This window comes from Muscardinus avellanarius (genome assembly GCF_963383645.1).
Source record: "Muscardinus avellanarius genome assembly, chromosome: 14".
NCBI classification, from domain to species: domain Eukaryota; kingdom Metazoa; phylum Chordata; class Mammalia; order Rodentia; family Gliridae; genus Muscardinus; species Muscardinus avellanarius.
Window position 1 is genome coordinate 41716245 of NC_137800.1, and position 21436 is coordinate 41737680.

At 34.6% G+C, this 21436-nt stretch overlaps 1 protein-coding gene across 10 annotated transcripts in view; it reads right to left on the bottom strand.

Moving 5' to 3' along the window:
- The window catches only part of MICU3 (mitochondrial calcium uptake family member 3), a gene marked incomplete at both ends in the record, with an annotated part of 109831 nt that overhangs the window by 36696 nt on the left and 51699 nt on the right, over positions 1–21436 (bottom strand). For 7 of the 10 annotated variants that reach the window (XM_080710702.1, XM_080710701.1, XM_080710698.1 and 4 more), the window contains 4 exons: positions 2483–2554; positions 5152–5234; positions 9120–9167; positions 12641–12719. The exons of 1 other annotated variant lie outside the window; for it this stretch is intronic. In XM_080710702.1, the coding sequence (XP_080566828.1) occupies positions 2483–2554; positions 5152–5234; positions 9120–9167; positions 12641–12719 (282 nt within the window). The remainder of the gene's footprint in view (positions 1–2482; positions 2555–5151; positions 5235–9119; positions 9168–12640; positions 12720–21436) is intronic. 2 more of the 10 variants (XM_080710697.1, XM_080710699.1) reach the window with 2 other exon arrangements.

Sequence of the window (21436 nt, forward strand, 5' to 3'; positions counted from 1 at the left end):
TCAGAGACAGGTGTTCTGCTGATACTGTAGATTTGCACAGTGTATGTCTATTACTTTTCCCTTTCCTCCTTATGTTTCTTGATGAATTTATTTATTTATTTATTGATTTATTGTAGCACTAGATTGAACCCAGGGGAATTCTACCTCTGAGCTACATCCCCAGCCCTATTTTTTTATTCTTTATTTTGAAACAGGGTCTCACTAAGTTACAGAGGGCCTCACTAAGTAGCTGAAGCTGTCTGTAAACCTGTGATCCTCCACTCTCAGCCTCCCAAGTACTGGGATTACAAGTGAGCACCACCACACCCATTTTACTAGATGTATTTTAATAAATGTTAATTATTAGACTAATAATATAATTTTACTGAAAGATCTATAAATCTTCTTTGGAAGTAGTATAAATAAGCAGTTTTATAAAGCAATTAATTTTCTGTCCATTGAAATATTTACTTTGTTACTAAGATATGTTGATAAATTCATTAATGTAATTCAACCTTTTAAATAATATTTTATGAACATGACTATTCAGTGAATAGTTCAAGATGATCTACCAAAGTTAGAATAACTGCTTACTCTTTCATTATATTATGTTTATTAATTTAAATTTAAGATGATATTCAATTCTCTAGTCTGCTCAGATTCTAAACAATTCCATTTGTACAGCTATTAATGTAGATTTTATTAATTATAATTTGAAAACTATAAGACCTGAATTAAATATACAATTACTAAAACCCTTTTAATACTTTGCTAATACTACAAATCAGATCTTTTTGTTTTTTCTTTCTTTTCTATGTTGTTTTGGTTTTGTTTCCTTTTTGTCTTTAATTTTTTAAGACCATCTTCTATAACCTTTGCAATAATTCATTGGGAGAGATCCATCAATTACTGATCATTATATGGTAGAGCAGAGGGACTCCAGATAATGGCGAGGAAACCTCAGCAAAGCTAGAATGGAAGGGTAGGAGAGGAAGAAAGCTGAGGTTGATTAATGGAGGAGCTACACTCGAATATGTGTAAAAGTATGAATGTAGCATGGTCAACCTGGACACTCACTGTTGAGGGGGAGGAGAGATAGGGAGGGGGAGAGGGAGAGGGCACCAAGCATAGTCTGAAAGTATGTCATTTTCAATATGATCCACATAAAAATTTTTAAAATGTAATAAAAATAAATTAATAAATGTGAAAAAACCCAAAAAACAAATATCCTCTGAAGCAATATATATTTCATATTCCTGATTGTCTGCTTCTATTAAACTAGAGGTAAATCAGTATTTCACAAATACATTGGGATTGAGTACGGTACCCCTCTGCTATAGACAATCCATGTTTTAAAGACCTAGAACAAGCCAGGCGTAGTGGCGCGTGCCTGTAATCCCAGCATTTGGGAAGCTGAGACGGGGGGACAAGCTGAGGCAGCACTTCAAGGACAGCCTCAGCCTCTTAGTGAGGCCCTTTCAACTCAGTGAGACCCTGTTTCAAAAGAAAGGAAAAAGAGGGCTGGGAGTATAGCTCAGAGGTACAATGCCCCTGGGCTCCATTCCCAGCACCACAAATAAGTAAATAAATAAATAAATGATAAATAAAAACTGAATATATATAACTATGAAAAGAATAAAATGAAAATTATTTCAATTGTATGTAGAACAACTAAATACTACACAAGGTAACTAATTTGCAAATGAAATAATTATCATTTCTATGCCAACGAAGTTCACCATATTCTGGTACCTAAGTAGAAAGTGAAGAAATATGGTATAGTAGATAAAAGTGTTAGTTTGGAGCTAGCCAGAAAGGGGCTCAAATCTTGGCTTAGCCAGTATTTAGCTATATTATTTTTGGATAGAATACTTAACTTTTCCAATTATGAGTTTCCTCATACACTATTATAGACAATTGGAAACTTTTTGGGTACACTGAAAGATAAAGTGCATGCGAATCATGTCATATAGTGTCTGACAATATTCTGATGTAAACTAAAAAGAAAATTATGGAAAAAAACTGTTGCTTAATTTTAACTTGAAAATAAAGCAAAAATTTTAGCATCCAGAAGAAGTATCTGTAATATTTATTTCTAAGAATGTAAAATAAAATATTTTCTTTTGTTTCCTCATTCATTATCATTATATTAAGTTCATTCACATTATAATTAAATCTTTGCAATTCACCTTTAAATTTTCACATGCATAATGATCTCTATTAATCTATTATATGACATACCCTTCAGATCTCACAGATAACAACAATATGAATGAAAATGATTTAATGAATGTGACTGGGTACACATGTTGAATATCAATATTAACATAAATATTGATACTGATGCATATAAATACTGAAAAAATTTTCTATGTAAGAATTTTAGAAAGCTTTTAAGAAAACAACAGCTCCAAGGTTCTAAACTTTACTGTTTCTCAACATAAATAAAGTAATTCTCACCTGGAAAACCCACCTTCTGAAACTACTATAAATTATTTCTTACCAGCATTGCACGCTTTTCTTCATCCCCTTTAGTTTCTCTCTTTTCGTTTTTTTTCCTGAATATCTCTTGCAGCTGATAAAAAAGCAATCAAGAATCAAATATCTAACAAGAATTTCAAGGCAACTATCTACCACACTGTGCTCGATATATCCCAAAAACAAAGAATATAGTTTCACCAACCAAGAACATTTAAACTACTACTTCTTCAATATTTTTCCCAAGAAAAAGAAAATACATCCTTTGGCACTGGCAATCCAGTTAAGTTAAATGTTTTTACTGTTACAGTTTTACTTCATTACTAAGGTACAAATATATGGAGTTTAAGGCACACTCTGAGAAAAAGATGAAGCTTTTTGGATATAAAAAAAACATTTGAATAGTCTTCAAGAACTCTGGGGGTTTGAGTCCAACTTCTTTCACATATTAGTTTTATTTTAACAGTAGACAAGAGACTCAACACTTACTGGGCTCCAATTTGCATATGTATGACATGAGAATGGACTAGACAACCTTTAAAGTCTTTCTCAGGTTCACTGAGCACAGTGGTGGAAAAAGAGACTCCGCAGGCACAATTCCTTAGACAAGTTACTTAATTATCTAACACTTGTTTTCCATTTCTGGAACACTGGAATAATTTCTTACCTTATAGAATGCTGCATGGAATAAACATTACAACCAATTACTTTGCACCTTGCCTATTACATAAAAAATTCACAATAATGTTAGCCAAATAAAATGTAGCCTCCTGAGATTTTAGATTTCTACAAATAACTGAGTCCAACTCCTCCTGCTTTTAGGAGTTCTTTTCAAACACACAAGCAAATAACACATGAGGCAGCAGTACAGGAACTGAAAAGACCAGACCATAGAGAGCTTTAAAACAATAGCAGCTTTTTTAAGTGTGTAGAGCAGAAACACATAGGTCAATGTGAATATTTTTGCCCATCACTTCTACAGACAGACAACATTCCAAAAGCCACCTACATAAGTGACTTTCAAAAAACTGAGCTCTCCAAAGGAAATCTTCAGGTCAGTGGGGTAAAATTTAGCAGTATTGATATAGAATGCTTATTCAAAATTATTTAGATAAATATGCTCATTCTGAAAGCTCCGAAAATATACTTGTGCACTATTATAACAGAAGTACACTAAACTTGGCTGTTGCTTTTTTTTCCTGTTTTTAGTTTGTTTGTTTATTTATTTATTATCTTTTTTTATTGGTGTACTGTATTCATACATCATAATGGTATAAAGATAATAAAGACATACATGCACATACAGTTAGCCCCTACCCGATCCCCACCCCGTTCCCTCTCCATCCCTCCTTCCCATGCTTGGCTTAGTGGTTGACATCTAGTATTACAGCAATTTATCCAATATTAACAATGATAATCTCACATAACAGTTTCATTTGTCTGATACCAGGCTGTTGTAAGATAAAGAAGGATCACAGATTTGAGGCTAGCCTGAGCAACTTTAGTGAGATACCCTGACACTGTATCAACTTAGTGAGATCCTGTTTCAAACTTTAAAAATAAATAAAAATTAGGTCTAGGGTATAACCCAAAGGGAGAAGTCCCTGGATTCTATCCCTAGTACCCAGTACCAAAAAAAAAAAAAAGTTAAACATACCTCTGTCAATTGCAATGAGATGGAAATCTCCCACCTCCCCACATCCCTTTAAAGTACTAGAATGACTAGAATGAAGGTTCCCTTACAAATGGCTCCGGCTCAGGGACTGAGCAAGAGTCTTGGGCAAGGACTACTTGAATGATACCTTAAGCTCTTTGATGAAGCCCAGTAATTAGTATGCTTGTTTCCCTCTAAATGGCTACTAAGTAGCTTTTGATGAGGAAATTAATCTCTTCTTTTTCCTACCAGAGAAAAGAGTAATTTCATTTTGGTTCTAATCTCTAAGGTAAATTTGAACCACTTAAGAGCCTGCCTGCCTGCCTGCCTTCCTTTCTTCTTTTTTTTTTTTTTTCGGTACTGGGATAAAACCTAGGGGCATCCTACCTCTGAGCTACACCCCCAGCCCTATTTTTTTATTCTTTATTTTGAAACAGGGTCTATGCCGGGTGTGGTGGTGCACGCTTATGATCCCCTCGTTTGGGAGGCAGAGACAGGAGGATCGCGCAGGTTCGAAGCCAGCCTCGCGGGCTTAAGAGACCCTGTTTTCAAATAAAAAAAATATAAAATAGGTCTGGCAGTGAGCCCAGAGGTAGAAGGGTTCCATCTCCAGTACTACAGCAAAGAAAGAAAGAAAGAAAGAAAGAAAGAAAGAAAGAAAGAAAGAAAGAAAGAAAGAAAGAAAAGAAAGAAAGAAAGAAAGAAAGAGAGAGAAAGGAAGGAAGGAAGGAAGAAAGAAAGGCAAACAAACAGTATCTCACTGAGTTGCAAAGGGCCTTATTAAGTAGCTAAGGTTGTTTGCGAACCGCAATCTTCTTATCTCAGCATCCTAAATGCTGGGATTTACAAGCATGCCACCATGCCTAGCTAATATATATTTTTATAAGGTATTATTCAAAGTACATGAGTATCTCTTTAATTCTCTTTATTAAAGTAAAATTATAAATGTTCACTCTTTGCAGTAGTATTCCTAATATCCAAAACATAAAAATATAAGAAACATTTAATTATTGATAAAATATATTATATAATATACATACCACCAAAAATTCCTTTTTATCCACCATCTCATTGCCATCAGTGTCAAACATGTTGAAAGCTATTCTGAAGCCTGCATGTGGTTCTGCCATAGAAAATAGAAAATGTATTCATGAAATTGATACTACACACACACACACACACACACACACACACACACACACACATTTACTATCTTTGGTGGTACCAGGGATAGGACCCAGGGCATTCTACCTAGGGCTACATTCCCAGCCCTATTTTTTAACCTTTATTTTGAAAAAAGGTCTCACTAAGTAGCTGAAGCTGGCCATAAACCTTTAATCATCTTGTCTCAGCCTCCCAAGTACTGGCTCAGCTTAGAAGAATATATTTTCAATTACAAAATGTCTTAGTTGTAAACAGTTACTCATATAATGTACAGAAATACTTTCTGCAGACAAGAAATTAAAGGCAACATATTACTACTTGTTAAATATAATAAAAACTATGAGGAAACATACATATTTTTGCTTAATATAAGCAGACTGAATAAAAGAATTGATAATATATTTATTTTGTGGTACTGGGGATTGAACCCAGAGGCATTCTACCTGGTGCTATACCCCCAGACCAATTTTATTCCTTATTTGGAAACAGGATTTGCTAAGCTGATGAGAGTCCTATAACTTGTAGCTGTCCTCAAACCTGTGATCCTTCAGTCTCAGCCTCCCAAGTACTGGGATTACAGGTGTGTGCCACCACGCCCAGCTAATATACTTTTTATGTGTATGTATGTGGTACTGAAGATGGAACCCAGGGTCATTCTACCTCTGAGCTGCATCCCCAGCCTATTTTTATATTTACTTTGAAACAAGGTCTCACTAAATTGCAAAGGGTCTCACTAAATAGTTTAGGCTCTCCACGAACCTTAATCTTCCTGTCTCAGCCTCCCAAATGCTGGGATTGCTTAGCATGTGCCACCACACCTAGCTGATAATATACTTTTAAAGGACTTGTGTGATACTGCATAGCACTAAAGGAAAAATCTGACACTTTCATTCTATCCAAACTAATATCCAAAGACTATCAGTTTGTTAAAAAGGAAACATCAGCTTATTATATTTAAAATATTTCCAATGTTTAACTATGTAGAGTGGCAGAAAAAATAAAAATACGACACAGTGAAATATTCTCAATTCTTCAGAAATCATAGCTGAAATGATCTATGTAAAAAATGTCAAGCATATGAGATTAAAATTCTAGGTTTAAACTTATAGAGGCTTCTAAAACAGAAATATAAATTAAGAGGGCTTTGAGTTTGTAATTTCCAATTTCCCCAAAATACAAGGAACAGTTGCTTTTCTAAGGGATTTTCACATGCTATGAACTGTTTTGACTTTATGAAATTTATAACAAAATTCACCTTGAGAAAACCTAGACAGAAACTTGAAAGCATCATTCAAAGAGCACAGTAAATAACACCCTTCTCAAGTATTTGGCTGGTGCTCCCCAGGCCCCTTCCCTCCTCCTTCCTCCTCTCTCCCCTCCCCTGCCTGGCCCTCCCTCCTCTTCTGTCCTCTTCTCTCTTTTCTTTTGAACCCAGGAACATTCTAACTCCAAACTATACCCTCGCTGTTTTTATTTATTTATTTTGAAATAGAGTCTTGCTAAGTTTCTGAGGCTATTTCTGTCTCAGCTTCTCAAGTACTGAGATTACAGACCTGTGCCACTGTGCCTAGTTTATTTGTCCTTTTCTTTGGAAAGGACTAGAAAAGTATTTTAAAAGGGCACCCCCCCAAAAAAATACAATTGCTATTATCTGTTGTAAAACCTTGAACCTGGTAAAAGAGAAGCAGAGAGGCCTGCTTTCTTAGCTGGTATTAGCTATCTCTGAAAAGAACAGAAACAGAAGGTAGTTGACAGTCTTTTTCTTAACAATGTATTTTAGGAATTTACATTTACTTTCAATTGTCATTCACTTGTGAAAGAAATAAAAGTTTTAAAAGATATTGAAAATACATATAGAAGGAAAGTCCTCGCAAGCATTGTTTGGAAGAGAAAATAAAGTTAAAATAATAAAAACGAAAGCGGAAACTGCAGATTATGTTGCCTACTTCCTGCCAGCCCTCTTTTCACATTTTTCTTATTTCTATTCTAAACAACACTGTGTAATTGTTCTTTTCAAACTCCTTAGAAACTTCTAGAGATGTGTCCTCAAGTCCAAAGCTAGTTTCACAGCACCCAACATTTCTATTTTAAGCAAAAAACACTGTACTTTTTTTCCTTCCTTTATACTTAAACCATACCCTGTCCCATCTCAACAAGCGCTTTCCTAACCAGTCTGGTTACCATTTTTGCAGGTCACTCTACTTGGTAAAGTACTTAAGACTTCTAATTTTGCACCCCAAGTTGTTCTGATGAACAAGACAACTTTTCAATACATTCCTGAGCCCCTCTTTGGTAGCATTCATCATCTTTTTGACTTGCATCATCACTATTTCCAGGCTGGGTTAGCGTCAAATATCCCTCTTACCAGCTACAGTTTGTGTCCTTCAATACTAATTTTATTTTCACTTTGAGGCCAGAGGAAAAAACAAAGATAAAATAAAAGATAGTTTTTGAACTATGCATATGTGCAAATATACAAATTTCCCTCCCCCCCTGCAAAACTTCCCATAACAAAGCTCACTGTAGCATTATTCTTTAAGTTAAGAATAGCTAAATGGTAAGAATTTTCTCATCATAGAAATACAAGGTATTTTAAAACTTGTTTTTCCTGACAAAGCTAAATCGATGTTTGCATCTATAACATCTCCACAAATTCCCACAACTAGAAATTCCCTTTCATTGATTCCTTTCTTCATTAACCAACTATTTTTTCAAAGGGTATTATGTTTAAGACTTTATTCTAGACACAGAGGGACAAAAAGGACTCCATTTGCCATTATGGACCTTGCACTCTATTGTGGATAAACAGCTAAAAACATGTAATAAATAAAACTTTCAAATAAGTGCTATAAAGAAAAGAAAATACGCTAAAAAAAAAAAAAAAAAAGCTGGGCATAGTGGCATATATTTATAGTCACAGCTACTTGAGAGGTTAAAGCTGGGATTGCTTGAACCCAAGAGTTGAAAGACAGGCTGGGCAATACTGCCAGACAAGGGAAAGGAGAGGAAAGGAGAGGAGAGGAGGGGAGGGGAGGGGAGGGGAGGACAGAGGGCAGAGGAAGGGAGGTGTGAGGAGAGGAGAGGAAAGGACTTAAACAACGCCCCCCCCAAAAAAAAAAGTAAAGATATTAAAAAGATGGAAAATGAAGCTATTTTATTTATTTGTTGTTTTTTGCAGTACTGGGAATAGAACCCAGGGGCATTCTACCTCTGAGCTACACCCCCAGCCGAATTTTTTATTCTTTATTTTGAAAGAAGGTGTCAATGAGTTGCAAAGGGCCTTGCTAAGTAGTTGAGGCTGTTGTGAACCGGGATCCTCATGGCTCAGCCTCTCAAATGCTGAGATTACAAGTGTGTGCCACCACGCCGCCTGGCTTAAAGGAAGCTATTTTAAAGAGGATGGTTAAGTAAGGATTACTTTTGTTGTTGTTGTTGTAGTACTTGGGATTAAACCCAGGGGCATTCTACCTCTGAGTTGGTATAAACTCCCAACTGCTTAGTGTGTGGATGATGGGGATTCTCATATACTCTGCAACTGCGACTCAAGACTCATTTTCTCACATTAGATTCACAGAAAATCTACTTCAAATAAAAAGAGTAAAAACTTTGTTATTATATACCTTGATCTTTGGGTCTCATGTAGATTTATACAAAAAGAATGATCTATAATATTAAATTTATAATTTATGAGCATTTTATTCCTAAACCACAAACCAAAATATTTGACTTTTGATAGTGCTGAACTTATAATTTTCTATAGCATTTAGACATTAATTTTGCAGAACACCAAAGATATACCTAAAATTATTTTGCATCTAGAAATAGGTTTAAAGAGTATACTTACTTGTTAAAATGCATAAAAGAAAAAGATATTCTGTGTAAGAAATCACACCTAGAAAAAAATAGTATCAATTATGCTAAATAAAATATTATCTTTATATATGTAACAAAGTAAAATATTCTACTAGCTAAACCATTATGAATAGTTGATAATTTTGAAGCAGATGCATCACATTGTTTTAAATAAAACTAAATTATTACTGTAAAATCACTGTAAAAGCAGCAAAATTATTTTAATTGTTCTACATAGCATTATAGAAATCCATACATAATTCCTGCTAATGCTTTCAAATAAATTGACAAAAAAGGAAAGATAATTTTGCTTATAGTTGTAACTTTAAACTTGTTGTTACTTTTTAATTAATGACTCTAACAAAATAAAAAGGGCAGAAATAGTTAATACTCTAAAAAAGCTTAATTAATTTTTAGTGACACTTCATCAAAACATCTAGACATTTTGGCTTAGAAATTTGATTTTCATATTACATTAAAAATAAAACTCTATAGTCACCAGTTTTCTATTGTCAAATTATTTCTTTTTGACAAATGTTTCTTCTATTAAAAGTACTGTAAAAACTTTTATTTAAATTGAATGGCTTATACTTCATGTACCCTGCATCCTGAGTTTTCTATAATACCATAATTAAAAACTTTAAAACAAATTTGTTTGAAGTAAACAAAACTATATATTCTATTACTTGAATTTTTGCTTTTGGACTATAATATCCCAAGATAGAATTAATGGCTTAAATGACCAGCCAAATAAGATACTGAGAAAGTTATAATCAGAAATAAGGCTAAACATTTATCCAGATAGCAAATAGTTTTGATGTTTCATAAAAGAGTATTTTAAAAAATCCTTAATCAGACTGTGAGCTTCTAAACTCTCCATTTTATCTTATGTTCTTTGGGGCTACCCTCTTTGCTGCAGAACAAAGAGAAGAGAAGTCACTGTCAGATTTGTCAGACTTAAAAAGGAACTATCTAGGAGGCTCTGAAAGCATTCTCTTCTTGTGTTTATACTAGAATATTGTGACCTATAGAAAGATAGTTCTGGTTGATGTCCATGAATGTTATGGGAGAAAGATTCTGAAATGGTCAAGGTATATAAAGATATAATACTTAGATTCCAAAGTGATCCCTCAAAAGAAAAAAAAAAAAAGAAAAAGAAAAAAAGGGAAATGACTACTATCTCCACAATCCCATCTTATTGTTATTCTAATTTATCTGGTAGAATACACAGAAGTTGCTGGTTGGTATAAACAACTTTAATAACTGCTAATACAACTCTTATTTGATAGTTAATTCAAGATTTCCCTCAAGTGAAGATTATTTCACATGAGTTTTGACCATGGTAGGCACTTGTCTGTAGAGCTACGTGGTTACTCACGTGGCTTACTCCACAAGGAAGAACAAAATGAAACTCATTATGTAATTTAAAAACAACTGGTCAGAAAAAATAAAATAATGCTAAAAGTGGACTATATAATTTTTTTTTTTTGTAATACTGGGAGGGATGGAACCCAGAGGCATTCTAAGTTACACTCCCAGCCCTATTTTTTATTCTTTATATTTTGAAAGCAGGTCTCACTGAGTTGGAAAGGACCTCACTAAGTAACTGAGGCTGTCTTTGAATGAGCCGTGATCCTCTTGTTTTAAATATTCCTGATCATATCATCTCACTCTAAAATCTAAACAATAATCGTTGAAAGACAATTGCCAGAAAAAATTTCTGAACATTTTAAGGTACTCTGACACAGACTAAAAACCTTAGTCATACAAGTTCTAAAGTTAAAAATTAGGTATTTCTTTCAGATTACATGTAATCCAGTTGGAAGCAATTAGAATTTATAATTCTTTGTTGTTGTACTGAGGATTGAACTCAGGAGCCTTCTACCCATGAGCTATATCCCCAGCCTATTTTATTTTTTATTTTATAGGATCTCCTTAAATTATCACCTGCTGGCCTTGACCCTGCAATCTTCCTGTCTCAACCTCCCAAGAACTGGGATTACAAGGTGTACCACTGCGCCTGGCTTGAATTTTAAATTTTGGATAATAAAGTATATAAATTATAACTGATCCTTTAAAGTATTTGTCTTTAAAGTATATGCTACCAAAGTTTAATACTTTAAAATCAGTACTGATTAGCACTGAAAAGCAAACAAAAATAAAACAAAAAATTTAAAAAACAAAGGAAAGTAAATGCTTACTTTAATTTTTGCATATGCTTATATTTGAGAAAATAAAGATATCAATTCCTTAAGATTAAAGGTATTTTATTAATCAATTGTTCTGTAAATATGTACAAAGAATACACTGTAAAAAAGTTGCAGTATTTTATTAGTCAGTTGTTCTACAAATATGTACAAAGAGTACACTATGAAAGAATATTGCAATAATAACTTGCTTGAAAACCAATATATAGATTAACAGATTAAGTTAGATACATGGATACTGATAACAGAGTTCAAACTGGTGGATTGGCAGTTAGCATTTCTTTTACCTTTTTCTTTTTTTTTGGTGGTACTGGGGTTCCTGGAAACCCTTCTACCTCCGGACTACACTCCCAGACCTATTTTATATTTTTATTTGGAAACAGGGTCTCTTAAACCAGGGAGGCTGGCTTCGAACCAGCGCGATCCTCCTGTCTCTGCCTCCCAAGCGAGGGGATTGCAAGTGTGGGCCACCATGCCCAGCTGCTGTGAGCATTTCTATAAAACATGTTCAAATTTTTTTTTTCCAAAGACATATCTAAAAGTTTTATATATTTAAATTTAGAAATACCTATAATTTTCTTGAATCCAAATGGAAGAAAGAAAAAGAGATGAAGATCTAATATTCTTATCTTTTTTTAATTTAATTTTGTGTGCTAGAGTGAATTTAAGGCCTCACATACACTAAGCCAGCACTCTGCCACTGAACTATATCCCAAGCCTAAGACCTAGAATTTTTGAAAAACCCTCTCTATGGGGAAAATATAATCTACGGTTTTCTTTTCTTTTTTTGTTTTTTGGTTCTCACTTGTTTAATATGTAGAAAGATAATAAAAATGGTAGTCAGAGTTACAGTTTGTTAAAGGTAGAGCTGGGCGTGGTGGTGCACGCTTGTAATCCCAGCATTTGGGAGTATGAGACAGGAGGATCTAGGTTCATGGACAGCCTCAGCTACTCAGGCCCTTTGCAATTCAGTGAGACCCTGTTTCAAAATAAAGAATAAAAACTAGGGCTGGGGTGTAGCTCCGGGGTAGAATACTCCTGGGTTCCATCCCCAGAACTGCAAAAAAAAAAAAAAAAAGCTAAAGATATGAATAATACATATACAAATATTAACATAAAAACCATAATCATACCACCTCGAAATAACATTACTACCCATTTTAGTGGGTTTTTTTTGTCAAGATTTCTCTTTATGCATATAAGCATACATAATTTTAAAAATTACTCTGGATATGGTGAAAAAATGCATATGTGAATAGTATAACAGTGTCAATATTAAAATGCATAAATACTAAAAATAACTTACCTCTTTCTTTAAGATTTCGAAATAGCTTTGATGATCCCTTCCAAACTGGTGGTGTTTCTGAGAGCATTTGATTTAATTCCTATAACAGAAGGTGTTATAATACTGATTAACAGGTAAACCACTTTCTTATAAATTAGATAAAAAATTAAATGACTATATAAATAAGCTCTCCATTTAAAAGACCTAAAATGTAGCATTATTTATCCTATTCTATGCCTGTAGCTCATTTAACCACAAAACCCAAATATAAATGACAAAGGCACTTTACAAAATTGAATTTGATCTAGTCAATTTTTAAAATTTATTTATTTATTTATTTTGCGGTACTGGAGATGGAACCCAGGGGCATTCTACCTCTGAGAGACACTTTCAGCCCTATTTTTTATTCTTTATTTTGAAACAGGGTCTCACTGAATTACAAAGGGCCTCACTAAGTAGCTGAGGCTGTCTTCAAACTGCGATCCTCCTGTCTCAGCCTCCCAAATGCTGGGATTACAAGCGTGCACCACCATACCCAGTTACTCAAATTTTAAAATAAATATATTAACTGGAGGCATACATAGATAAGACAACAATGTTAAGATAAAACAACAAGTTTAAGTTCTGGAGCCAGTTAGAAGTTTTATGAAAGCCACATACATTTTTCTTATTTAAGTCAGAGACAATCACCTGGCCTCACAATTCTTTGTAGCAGGCTTGGATCGGAGTAGCTTTGAGTAGAGGAAATAAATGAACAATGGAATATGCTAGGAAGGCATGAAGGGTATTTTGATGGTAACTCAAGGAATAATGACATCTGGTGAAGTGGGAGGATAAGGGTACTGAACTGTGACCAGCTCCATTTTTTTTCTAACTTTACCTTAAATATTAAAAAAAGAACACAAACTTCAACTGTGTCTAGTCAGCATTTGTAAAAATCATACTACCAATGCTGGTGGTAAACTACTGAAGAATTTAAACATGTGAATCATTGCTCGTATACCAAAACAATTTTGAATTTATTGTTATAGTTTGTAAAAAATAGCTAATAATAACTAAAGTAACTAAAATTTGATTGTGAGGAAAACTATTTAAAGGATTTGGTAAGGTAGCTTAATTTGAAAATTTAAAATTATTTTGTTTAGTAACACATTTAAAAACAACATAGAGACCATATCTATTTCTAGATCTGATCTCTGTTACTCAAATTATGGCTCTCCAACAATCACCTGGGAACTTTTTTGAAATGAATCTTGTCTCCCACTGCAGACCTACTGAACCAGAATTTGTGTTTTTCCCAAGATTTTTGTGCACATTCAAGTTTTTGAAACACTTCAAACAAACACTTACTGATTCATTAGCAACTAAAAATAAATGTTTTGTATTTATAAACAATCTTATGTGATTAGCAATGGACTCATATAATATTTCTTTTTATTTTTTTTTTGGTGGTATTGGGGGTGGAACCCAGAGGCTTTCTACATGTGGGCTATACTCCTAGACCTTTTTTATATTTTATTTGGAAATAGGGTCTCACTAAGTTGCTGGAAGCTTCACTGAGTAGCTGAGGCTGGCTTCGAACCCGTGCGATCCTCCTGTCTCCGCCTCACAAGCGCGAGGACTACAAGCGTGCACTACCACGCCCGGCTCATATAATATTTCAATTAATTTTTTTAAACAATGTATATTTTACTGAAATTTAAAATGGATAAGTAACTCACCCAAGGTCACAGCTAGTAATTAGCAACAATAGCTCCTTAGAGACTTCAAGCAATTTATTTGAATAATAGTCTAATTATTAAATGACAGTTATCTCTTTTGTTTTCTGCTAATTTTAAGGAAATAAAAATGTATTAAAGTCTTTACATTTTCATTTATGCTGAGTCTCTCTCTCCTTTTTCTCAGTGCATATCTTGGACTTTTATATGTAGTAGTGTTGAATAAAAAGGAATTTGAACTTTGTCCCTGGCTCCTGGGAAAGGGAAATTCTAAATCCTTGGGTCATATTTGAGTTTATATTAAGGAGATGATCAGAATATTGGCTAGTGACCAGAAAAAAACAATTACAATTAAAAGGTTAGAGTGTTAATCCAGCTCAACCTCTTGGGAGAGATGGCACAAAAACCGAGTCCATTCATGTAGCCACTGACTCAACTAATCATGTCTAGCTAATAAGACCCCAAGAAAATTCTGGACACCAACCTCAGTGGAGCTTTGAAGTTGAAGAACATACTGGTATGGGAGGGTGATACACCTTAATTCCAGGTAAAGAGGGCACAAAGGCTATTTGTCAGCCAGGAGTGGTGGCGTACACTTGTAATCCCAGCATTTCTCGAGAGGCTGAGACAGGAGAATCTCGGAATGCAGCCAGCCTCAATTACTTAGTGAGGCCCTTTACAACTCAGTGAGACCCTGTTTCAAAATAAAGAATAAAAAATAGGGGCAAGGGATAGAGCTTGGAGATGGAATGCCCCTGGGTTCCATCCCCAGTACTGCAAAAAAAAAAAAAAAAAAAAAAGTCTGTCAGGACATTCTCAGTTTTAACCCTTTAGCTCTTCATTTCACTGGTCTTAATTTGTACCCTTTATAATAAAGCTGTAATCATATGACTTACATTTTCCTGAGTACTGTGTCATTCTAGCAAATTATTAAACCCGGGTGGGGGAGGGGGTTGTGGTAAACTCCTAGATTTGCAGCCAGTAAGATCAGACTTGTAGTGGCCTGGAGACCCTAAACCTGTGGTAAGCACCTGAAGTGAGAGCTGTCTTATGGGGCACTATGCCCTTAAAATAACTAGTAGAGTTTGACATATAATAGCTCTAGGAAGTCAGTGTCAGAGTGGTACTGCAGTATTGCAAGTAGATACCAAATAAATATTGGCTGAATTAATCCAGTTTTCTAAACACAGATGCTTTTTTTTGGTACTGAGGATGGAACCTAGGGGCCTTCTACCTCCAAGCTACATTCACAACTTCTTCTGTTTTTGAAATAAGAGTCTCCCCAAGCTGCTGAAGCTAGCGTTGAATCTGCAACCCTGCTCTCTCAGCCTCTCAAGTAGTGGGATTACAGACATGTGCCACCATGCCATGCAGAATATAGATGCTTTTTAAAGGATTTACATAATTTTCTTAAATGAATACAATTTTAAAAACATTACATAGTTAATACATATATATTATAGAACAATTAGTAAGCAGAGAAGAAAAACTATGATCCAAACAAACTAATATTAAGCTTTATTTAATATATTTTTTGTGGTATTAGGGATGGAACCCAGGGGCATTCTACCTCCGAGCTACACCGCCAGCCCTATTTTGTATTCTTTATTTTGACACAGGGTCTCACTGAATTGCAGAGGGCCTCCCTAAGTAGCTGAGGCTGTCCACAAACTGCAATCCTCCTGTCTCAGACTCCCAAATTCTGGGATTACAAGCATGCGCCACCATGCCCAGCACTTTATTTAATATTATTTTAATCTGATTCTCTAGCTAGGCATCTTCATACAGCATTTTGTTGTTGCAAATAACAGTCATCTGTATACTGTTTTGTAACCTTATATTTATAGTTCATATATTATGGGCATATTTTCCTGTCAAATATTCACCATTTTCATATTACTGGATACACAGCTGTTGTCTATAATAGAAGTTCTGAAATTAAAGTCAACATTCTTAAAAGCACTATAGACCTCGAAAAGACATTTTAATATGAGTTATATCTGTCAATATTTAAATTTTCGAAAGTAAAAATAAAAATATTAATTAATTAATTAATTAATTCATTCATTCATTCATTCACCATGATACTAGGATTGAATTGCAGGCACTCTATCACTAAACTACACGCCCAACACTGTGTGTTGTGTGTGTGTGCACGTGTGTGCGTGTGCGTAATACTTCTGTCTCAGCCTCTCAAGTACTGACATTAAAAGCATGGGCCACCATGCTCAGAATACATATGTACATATTCGTTAGATGTGAGAGCAATGATGTCATCACTCATCATGAAAGCTCTAGAAAACTCTACAATCATGAGAGGATGAGAGTAAATAAAACAAGTAAATATCTACTTAGTATTATGATGAAATGGATTTGACTTCATAAATCCTTGAAAAATTCATTGCATTTTAAAGAACTGCTGGTTAATATTATTCTGCAAGTTGCCATTTTACTGTGTTCAGTCTTTTGTCTTCTAGTTCTGTTCAACATTGACACACATATTTATTCATTTTTAACTCCATGTTACTACATTTATCCTTGAAATGTCTATTCCACAATTCTTCTATACATTTTCTCCAAAATTTACATTTATATTATTTATTTCTCAGTTTTTGCTATTACAGTCAATGCTGCAGGAAACATTCCCAGTGCAAACATTTCTCTAAGACACCTATATTGAAGGAGTATTTCTGATATGTGTTTTTAATTTTACAAGATACTGTCAAATTTCTCTCAAACATGAATATACCAATGTTGTCTCCTGGTTCTTTCTTGTCTTTGCTAATTATTGACATTGTTAGATTTCTGGAACTTAATCTGGTAGGAGTGAAATAGTGTAGTATCACTGGTTTAATTTGCATGTTCTTGGTTACTAGTGAAGGTGAGCTTCTTTACAAGTATTCATAGGTTATTCTATGTGTGTTCATTTTTCTTGAGTTGATTATCTTTTATATTGACTTATAGGAGTTCTATATTACTACAGACTTATTCTTTTTTTAATAAGCTATGTTTCAATAAGTTGCAAACATTCATCAAACAACTACTAACATTCTTGATACTATTTCCTGGTGCCAAAGTATTATAATATTTAATTTAATTTGGTATATTTGCCAATAATTTCCTTTGAGTTTTATCTAAAATCCTCATTTACGCTTTAAATTTATTATAAATATGAATTGAGTCCATCTGAAAATAGCTTTTATATACAGTGCTGATATTGAGATTTAATGTTATTTGTCCCTATATGGAAAGTTTATTATTCTAACACCTATGATTGAGAGGTCAATCTTAGTAATATATAGATTGTCCCACAAATGCCTAGATTCATTTCTGGATTATATGTCTTATTATCTTTTTTTTTTTTTTTTTTGGTGGTACTGGGGCTCCTGGAAGCCCTTCTACCTCTGGTCTACACTCTCAAACCTATTTTATACTTTTTATTTGGAAACAGGGTCTCTTCAGTGCAGCTGGCTTCGAGCCTGCGTGATCCTCCTCTGTCTCCACCTTCTAAGCGCGGGGATTACAAGTGTGCACCACCACGCCCAGCTATGTTTTATTAACTTGATCTGGTTTTTAACTAGTTCTTACAATGACACAATACTATTTTAATTATAAGTTTATTACTAATCTTTTTCATTTTTTGGGCAGTGGTAGGGATTGAACCCAGTACTTCATGCATGCTAGGCAAGTGATCTATATGTCCTCTATTATGAGGCTTGATATATGCAGTCACAGATACATTTGTTCTCATCTCATTTTTCTTTTTCCTTTTCAGAAATGTTCTTAATACTTTGGACTCTGTACTAATCGAAAATAATTTACAAGGTTAAATCAAAAGCAATTATACTGGCCGGGCATGGTGGCGCACGCTTGTAATCCCCGCGCTTGGGAGGCAGAGACAGGAGGATCGCGCAGGTTCGAAGCCAGCTGCGCGTGCTGGTTTAGGAGACTCTGTTTCCAAATAGGTCTGGGAGTGTAGCCCAGAGGTAGAAGGGCTTCCAGGAACCCCAGTACCACCAAAAAAAAAAAAAAAGCAATTATACTGGACATTTTATTAGAGTTATACTAGTTTTACAGATACATACATTTGGAGAAAATCAGCATCATTAGTATCATCCATAAACACAATGCTCCACTTATTCACATCTTTTTAAAAATGTAATTTAATGATGTACTCCATACCTTTTGTTAGGTGCACTCTAAGTGCCTAGTAGTTCTTGTTGCTATTGTGAAATGTATCTTATGTGATACTAGTTTCTAATTGCTACTGCTGGTGTAGGAATACAATATCAGTGTATTATTAACTTTGGTTCTCTGATCTTACATCCAGCAGTAACTTTGTTAAATTTGTATTGAATTTGAATAAGTTTTAAATCTATGTATTTTTAAATTTTTCTCTCACTTATTGTTTGCGCACTATTCCAATTCTTAAAGCTGCCCTCCCCTCCACTCCCTTCTTTTTTTTCGTCATACTGTACATTATGGCCTGAATTTTGTCCTCCTTTCCCTCAAATTAAAAATCTTAAGCCCCTGTACCTTATAATCTGACTATTTTGGAGAGGAGTCCTTTAAAGAGGTCATTATATGAGGTCATTAAGATGGGCCCTAAATCAATAAGATCAGTGTCCTTACAAGGAGAGATCAGGACACAGACATGCACAGAGGAAAGACTATGTAAAGACTGAGGGAAAAGACAGCTATTATAAAACTAAAGGAGAGGCCTCAGAAGAAACTACTGATTCCCTGATCTTTGACTTCTAAAGAAAATAAATGTCTGTTGTTTAAGCCACTCAATCCAATCTGTGCTACTTCATCACGGCCAACTACAAATCTAAAGCTAACAAAATATATTACTTGCTAGATCTCTAGAGTAAAATGTACTGGAATAGTTGTGAGAGCAGGTCTATTTGTACTATATCTAACTTTAAATATATATATACATATATACTTATATATTTATTTATTTTTGTGATGCTGGGTGGAACCCAGGGGCTTTCTAACTCTGGCCTACATTCTCAAGACCTGTTTTATACTTTACTTGGAAACAGGGTCTTACTAAGTTGCTGAGAGCCTCACTAAGTAGCTGAGGCTGGCTTCGAACCTGTGCAATCCTCCTGTCTCAGCCTCCCAAGCGCTGGGATTACAAGTGTGTGCTACCACACCTGGCTTATATCTAACTTTAAAAGAATGTCTTGCTGGATGTGGTAGTGCACACTTCTAATCCCAGAGGCTGAGACAGAAGGATCACAGGTTCGAAGTCAGCCTCCACAATTTAGTGAGACCTGGTTTAAAAAAAAAAAAAAAAAAAAAAAAGAACATCTGAAATGTTTCACAAATAAACATTACATTTGCTATAAACTTCCTAGAATTTCCTTTGACTAGTTAAGTTAGAAATAGGCAGGTTAGCAGGGTTTAGTGGTGCACTTTGTAATCCCATAATTCATGAGGCGGAGCCCAGAGGATCATAGTTTGCAGACAGTCTCAGCTACTTAGCCAGGCTTTTCGCAACTCAGTGAGACCCTGTTTCAAAAAATAAAAAGAATTTAAAAAAAAAAATAGGACCGGGGGTATAGCTTGGAGGTAGAATGCCACTGGGTACCATCTCCAGTAATGAAAGAAAGAAAGAAAGAAAGAAAGAAAGAAAGAAAGAGAGAGAGAGAGAGAGAGAGAGAGAGAGGAAGGAAGGAAGGAAGGAAGGAAGGAAGGAAGGAAGGAAGGAAGGAAGGAAGGAAGGAAAGAAGGAAGAAAGAAAAGGTGGTTTTAGGAATCCATGGAAGGAGCTAGGCGTGGTGGCGCATGCTTGAAATCCCAGCATTCGGTAGGCTGAGACCAAAGGATCGCAGTTCACTGACAGCTTCAGCTACTTAGTGAGGTCCTTTGCAACTTAATGAGACCCTGTTTCAAAATAAAGAATAAAAAATAGGGCAGGGGGTGTAGCTCGGAGGTCGAATGCCCCTGGGTTCCAGACAAAGAAAGAAAGAAAGAAAGAAAGAAAGAAAGAAAGAAAGAAAGAAAGAAAGAAAGAAAGAAAGAAAGGGGCAAGTTAAAAAAGTAGAAAACTATCAGTATATTAGAAATCTCATTGATATTCTGTTGATGATTTTATACTCCATCTCTATTTGAGGTGAATGTTATCTCACATTTTATGTTAGTCATTCCTTATCTTTTTTTTAAATTTATGAATGTATCCCTAACTATATGGTTTTATTTCCCAGTGTGGGACTTTATATCAACAGAATTATATCTTTTGTGTGAATTGCTCATTTTGTTTGCTACTATAATTCATGGAGTTGAAGCATCGTTATAATATATTTGTTTTCACTGTTCTATAGTATAAGTATATAAAAATTTATTATGTCTACTATTGATGTGTTACAGGTTTTTCTGAGGATTATAAATATCTACAAAAATCCTTGTGAGCCTCACCTGGATATAAATAATGGTTTCTCAAGTTATATAAACTGATATGAAATTACTTGGTCATAGGGTATATTTAAGTTTAACTTATATTATGTACATGTGCATGCATCATTGTAGAATTAAACCAGACATGGAATTTCTGAATATGGGCTATGCATATCTTCAATTTTAGCAGATAATGCCAACTTGTTTTCTAAAGGGAGTATAGGAATTTATATTTGCAAATGAGATTTGCCAATGATCTATATCTTCACCAGCCCTTGAAATTGTACACCTTTTTATTTTATTTATCTATTTTTTTTTATTTTACTTTTTTTGTGGTACTGAGGGTAGAACCCAGGGGCCTTCTAACTCTGGGTTACACTCCCAGACCTATTTTATTTTTTATTTGGAATCAGGGTCTCACTAAGTTGCTGAGAGCCTCACTAAGTAGCTGAGGCTGGCTTCGAACCTGTGCAATCCTCCTGTCTCAGCCTCCCAAGTGCTGGGATTACAAGCATGCACCACCATGCCCAGCTTCCACGTTTTTATTTTCTGACAATCTGGAGGGTAAAAAATGGTACCATATGATTTTATATTGTGATATTTTACATATATATGTATATTATATGGTGTATGTATGTGTTTATCAATTTGTATGTGTGTATATGTATATGCATGTATATGTATACCAAGAGCT